The sequence below is a fragment of the Xyrauchen texanus genome, chromosome 15 (assembly GCF_025860055.1).
Source record: "Xyrauchen texanus isolate HMW12.3.18 chromosome 15, RBS_HiC_50CHRs, whole genome shotgun sequence".
Lineage (NCBI taxonomy): Eukaryota > Metazoa > Chordata > Actinopteri > Cypriniformes > Catostomidae > Xyrauchen > Xyrauchen texanus.
In genome coordinates, this window is record NC_068290.1 from 9161906 (window position 1) to 9168365 (window position 6460).

The 6460-nt window shown below is 35.4% G+C and overlaps 1 protein-coding gene across 1 annotated transcript; it reads left to right on the forward strand.

Moving 5' to 3' along the window:
* The first annotated feature begins 3010 nt into the window (after positions 1–3010).
* On the forward strand, positions 3011–5737 carry LOC127656215 (CKLF-like MARVEL transmembrane domain-containing protein 7). The gene is made up of 5 exons (XM_052144419.1): positions 3011–3322; positions 4200–4376; positions 4505–4603; positions 4867–4948; positions 5166–5737. The coding sequence occupies exons 1-5, from the start codon at positions 3212–3214 to the stop codon at positions 5177–5179; spliced, it is 483 nt and encodes a 160-aa protein (XP_052000379.1). The 5' UTR covers positions 3011–3211; the 3' UTR covers positions 5180–5737.
* The last annotated feature ends 723 nt before the right edge of the window (positions 5738–6460 follow it).

The following is a 6460-nucleotide window of genomic DNA, read 5'->3' on the forward strand; positions in this document are numbered from 1 at the left end:
AAATGTTGAGAGATTTTCATTTTTGGGGTCAGCTTTGTTGGCCTTTACATGCATATATATGTGTATTCATTTGAGGATTGTTTTCAGAGTTTGAAAGTTTCAACGTAAGGAACCATAATACATTAATTTGTGATCTTAAATGGTTTAATTCTCTTCCTAAACTTTCTATAACCACTTTCTACCATCAATAAACACAATTTCAACATCATGTTACATATGATGTACTACATATCCTGTGTGATTTGGCAAGGGCCCCAGCCATTGGCCGAGAGTAGGAGAATGTTAGTCTTCATTTTCGATAGCATCTTTGTTTGTGGTGGAAAATGTTCACACATTCATGTTGAAATAAGATAAGCGACACTATGTAACTATTTTTTTGGTCAAAAAAATAACAACATGTAATTAATGAGAGAGTGCAACAAAAATCCATCTTCCAAACCATGTCTTTACCCAAATACACTTTGATAAACCTATAATAACTATTTATATTTTAGAGCTGTCGGGACGGATTTCGCAGGAATTTGCATACATACGTCATTCGCCCGTGCGTGTTGACGCAAGCAAAAAAGGGAAAGTGACACATTCCATAATAAAACGTGATTCAACAACAGCTTTTCAGAGGTGGTGACAACTGAGAAGATGTAAAAGCAACCCAGTGATGGCTTTTTTCTTACTCAACAGGTAAAATATTTTATTGATGTTTTATGAATACTTGTGTAATCACACACACACACAGCTGTGTGTGTGTGTGTGTGTGTGTGTGTGTAGTGAAATGCAATAATTATACTGTAATTGGGGCAGAATTGTTCACTTGCTAGCATGCGTGTGTATTTTTCTTTATAAAAGCAATAATTTATATAAATAAATCCTTTATTCCTAAGCTTGCCATGTACATGAGTGTCTTGAAATTATATTGACCGCTGGTTGGTAACAAGAACAATATATAAATTAGTTACTACCATTTCCTGTTTGGCCAGAATATCCTGCTGTTATAAAAACATTACAATGTTTGACCTTATCAGACTAGCAATCGTTATGTCGAAATGTTAAAAAATGTTGCCTAACTTTTGTAGCGTCATTTATTTCAAACATCAATGTTTCCAAATAGTCAAAACAACAACATAAGATCTGCTCAGATGACATGTCTTCGGATATTCCTTTTTTTCCTGTCTTTCATTATTTATTTGTCCATTCGCTCTGATAAGATGTCCTGTATCCAGTGTACACCGGTGCCTCGAACCACATTAATTTGTGCAGAGGCACAACCAAAACAATGTCCTTCCGCAAGACACATGCAGTTTAAATATTTAACCACTTGGGGGCCAAAAGTTACATAGGTTATGTTCAGACTGCAGGCAAATCAGATTTTTCTCAAATCAGATCTTTTCAGGCAGACTGTCTGCACTATTAATCGCAAGTGATCAAATCAGATTTGCGCATTCAGACATAACCAACCTATCTGCATGGGTTAGTTTGGTAACAATGTAGGCTTACCCACATGACAATGCTTTCAAAACAGATGAGGGAAAAATGGAGGTGCGTCATCTCGCTCTCCAAAAACAGCCCTGTCCAGTTGCGGTGCAGAACTCCTCTGTCGCACAAGAAAAACTCAACGATGGCGGAGTAAATATTGTGATGTTCCATGCTGCAGTCACCAATTTTTGACGTCATCATTGTGTCACGTTAAGAGTGACGCAAAAGACCATCTGAAATCCGAATTAAGCAGCCAGAGCATCCGGACTGAGACACATCTGAATAAATCAGATTTCAATTGCATTTGAAACAGATTTGGAAAAATCTGATTTTATGTGGTTTTTTGACAGTCCAGGCTATCAAAAAGTATGGCAGTCCGAACAAGGCCATAGTGTAGCTTTAAATAAATTGGTTTAAGAGCTGTCTGGCTGTTTCCAGCATGTGACGTAAACTATTGCGTGTAACGTTCTTTAAACATGTAATATATATATATATATACTTTTAAGGGTATAAAATAATCTTGACCACAAATAAAATTATAACCACACATTTTAAATGAATTAGATAAGTGCTTTTAGTCCCTCTTATTGTGATTTCACACACACACACACACACACACACACACACACACACACACACACACACACACACACACACACACACGTTGTGTTTCCATGTTTTATGAGGACTTTCCATAGACATAATGGTTTTTATACTGTACAAACTTTATATTCTATCCCCTAAACCTAACCCACACAGAAAACTTTCTGCATTTTTACATTTTCAAAAAACATAATTTAGTATGATTTATAAGCTGTTTTCCTCATGGGGACCGACAAAATGTCCCCACAAGGTCAAAAATTTCGGGTTTTACTATCCTTATGGGGACATTTGGTCCCCACAAAGTGATAAATACATGCTCACACACACACACACACACACACACACACACACACACACACACACACACGAGAGAGAGAGAGAGAGAGAGAGAGAGAGAGAGAGAGAGAGAGAGAGAGAGAGAGAGAGAGAATAACAATCGAGTAGCATGGCAAGTAGCATCAAACAGGGCTTTTTAATGGGCGGAGCTTGGTGTCCCCTAAGTTGTTCATAATTGGTCAGACACGACTGGTTTGAATAATAATTGTTCTGTTTTCAACCTTCACATTTGTATTTTCAAATCAATTGCTATTACAATTTCTCAGTGTCAAGATTATACGGTGAAAAGTACTACTCAGACCTCTGCTGACCTGGCACTTGGACGGCGTTGTCACGTGTATCTGTTACCTTTCTCAGCGATGATCAAAATAGACCAATCGTAGTCGTTGTCAGTACAAGCGTTACATTTTAGGCTTCTTAAAAATTGTATAAGGTTTGTTGTGGTAGATTTACATTTGTTTATCTGGTACCACTCTTTGTATTTATTCGATTTAAAACAACATAGGATTAATCTATGACTATCTACACTAAGACAAAAAACGTCTTGAGATTGAAATGCCCCTCAGGAGGATTGCGGTTTTTGAGCCTCCATGCGCTCCTCGTGGACAAAGGCAACTTTGTGTTCCGTGTGAAAAGGGTTACTGTAAGAGTTATTAACTTTACCCGATGGCCACACCCTGATGCGGTGTTTCAAACACTGACTCAAACATTTGTCCCCAGTTGAGCTGCTTTATGTAGCTTTTATTTTTTTATGAATTATTAAAGTGCGCTTTCACGTAAGATTTAGAAATATATCACAATGTCTCACACTGTTGTAACTACTACAACTACTACATCACCATCGGATGGAGGATTTTGCAACATCGGTTATGCGCGTTCATTTCAAGGACTACTGAAAATTGGGCAAGTGGTAAGAGAAAATTATACATCCGTCACATCATTTATGGCATGCTGTAAGATTAGTTAATGAATATAATCCAAGCAGACAGATGTTTTTTACACGTAGATGTTGAAGATGATTATTTTGCAAGAGTGTCATCATTTGCTGATTAACGGACCTTTCAAATGAATTTATTTGCTTGAGTGCACAGCAAATGTATTTTTATTTGGGGAAAATGCTGAAAATGTCCCTATTATTTAAATAAATCTAAATACTACTACTACTAATAATAAATACACAATTAACGTCAAGGCATTACCATCTTATACCATCATTGCACAATGGCATTGGTACAAATGACTTTTTTGTGTTGGGAACAGCCTCAAAAGAGGAAAAAAGGTTAATTAAGAGTCTCAAGTATGTCTTTATCCACTACTTAGAATGGTTATATTTCAGGGTTCGTTTTAGTGTGTGTGTGTGAAGTTGGAAGTTGGCTAACTAGCAGGGATAAGTTGTTAACACTCACACACCCCGGATGCTCAGGAACAACTGGCTGCTAAAATGGACACAGTGATGAGAGAGATTTGCACTGCTACTCTACAGCATGTGGGGCCTCAATGAAGGGCCCTACAGAATTAACTCCATTAAATGTAATATACACCATATCAGAGGGGCTCACTTTTAATACTGATAAAAATGTGTTTATATATTTCCAAATTATATAATATTCAAACACACACACAAAAAAGGGAAATTTTATTATATAAAGATTTTCTATTCTGTGTTATACTGAGAAAATAATTTTGTCATTTCTGTTGTTATATTTCTGTCAGAGTAATCACATTAGTATTTGACTGAAGGACAAAAGGTGTATATACATTTGTTTAATGAAATTTTGTTTGAACAGGTAATCCTTCTGATTGCCTTCCTATGTGTGCACTGTGAAAAGCGATGGACCGATTACTCTGCATTTCGGTACTTTGAGGTGGTCACCGTGTGGTTCCTCATTGTCTTCCTCTTCTTTTTCTTGATGTACGTGATGAGACTTCAAAGCAAAATTGCATGCATTAATTGGACATTGACGGTAAGGCAGCACAGTTCTGTTTTTTAAAACAAAATGTATTATTTTTCTCAATGACTGAGAGTGTTGTTTAGCTACTTTCTGTTACATTTCAATGATATTTACATTAAAATGACTCTGTTCTTTTACAGGAGTTTTTACATTATGCTGTGGGAGGGATCCTGGTCTTTATTGCCTCTATAGTTGCGGCTGTGAAGAGTCATGGGATCTCAGCTTTAGTCGCTGGATCTGTGAGTGCCCTTTTGTGTTTGCAATATGTGCAGTACATGATGCTGACTGGCCAGGGATAAACACACAGCCCTCTTGTATAGGGAAGAGGAAACAGGAAGTGCATATCTGTCATTCTGAATCACATGGTGCAAGAGTAATTGGGAGGTGCTTGAAATCTTATAAAGGTCTTTTTTGGCATCAAAGACAATTACAGTTATATGTGCAGAGTACTGTTTCTATTTTACTGCTACTAATGCCTCTGTTTTTACATAAACCTTCACAGGTGTTTGGTTTTATGGCTACTTTTCTCATTGCAATCAGTATATGGACCTCTTATAAGGTCACTTGTGGCTCTCAACCAACTGGTGAGTCTGTTTTACATAATTTGAGAAATATACATATCTATTTTTTTAAATAGTTCATAAATAAAAGTAAATTATGTAATATAAAAATCCTTTTTATGCAGGAGGAAAGAAATAATAAAAACAATGTTAAAATAGGCAGAACACAAGTAGATTGACTCAGAATTTGCTCAGATTTATTGCATGTTTTTTTTAATTTCCTCTTAACATTCTTCCAAAGGTGCTGCCGTGTAAGATGAAGGAAGTCACAGTCTTATCAGCAGGAAGTAGCAAGGAACATACTTAGTTTGTTCTAGATTATATGATTGGTGCTTTAAGGACCTGAAAGGGACTATGTTGTACATGCTGTTTTCAAGAGCAAATTTATTTTCATCAAAACTTAAATGCCTTAATAATCTAATTGTCTCTTATCTTGTCCTGCTCAGTGCTGGGACAATACTTTGATATACATGAATGCATACATGAATTTTGCAGCTCTAACTGGTTTATTTGTAGAGTAAACTGGTATATTTTGGTGTATTTATCAAAAATGTCTGTAGCTTAACAGGGTCATTTATCCACAAGAATGTTTACATCATTTATTTGACAGCATATCATGTGGTGTAGATTTGATTCAGCTACTGCATTTACAGAAGGTTTTGACTGAAGTGAGACTTAAAGTATTGTTACTAGAGCTGAAATGTAGTTTTGTTTTTCACAGAATCCATATATTATTATAATATGCACCAGTACTGTAAAGTTTAAAGAATGTATTTTTGGCTTTTTGAGTCATTGTTTTGTACACTGTGCTATAAAAAGTATTTACTTCTAATATTGTGTTACCTTCTCTTTTTCCAAATTAAAATGAACAATCCAAAGAGACTAACTAAAACTAAACTACAACTGCCTCCACTGCTTAAGGAAGAATTTGGGACTCAGATCACATGGTAATATGCTAGATATTAATTTAAAATGGTAGTTAATGTTTTATTACCATGTAACAAATAAACATTTTCAAAAAATATTCCAAAATGTTATTTGTTGCATGGCAATTTTTTTTTTTAATTTGTTGCATGGTAAAAAAAACAGTAAATGCCATTTTAAACTTAATCATCCTATTACTATTTAGTCAATGTGACTTTTCTTTGTAGCAAAATGATATGGTAGGCATGGTACCCATTTATATTTACATTTAAAGCATTTAGCATATACATTTATCTAGAGCAGCTTGTACTTACAGGTAAGTAGGTGTTGCAGTGCTTGAAACTAGGAAAAAGAGCCTAGAACTAGCTAAACACTAACCCTTTCCAAGGAAATGCATTGAAAACAAAAAGGAAGGAATGCACATTTAATATGCATACTTTGTTAAGTTAACAAATCATTTAGAAAATGCTTTCACTTCGGTTGTCATAACACTGCTAAGGTAGAAAGGAAAATATTAAGGAATACATTCCTTAGTGAAAAATCATGCAGAATATATGAAGGTAAGGAAATATCTGAAGGAAAGTACAAGATGGAAATTGGACCTGCTGTTTG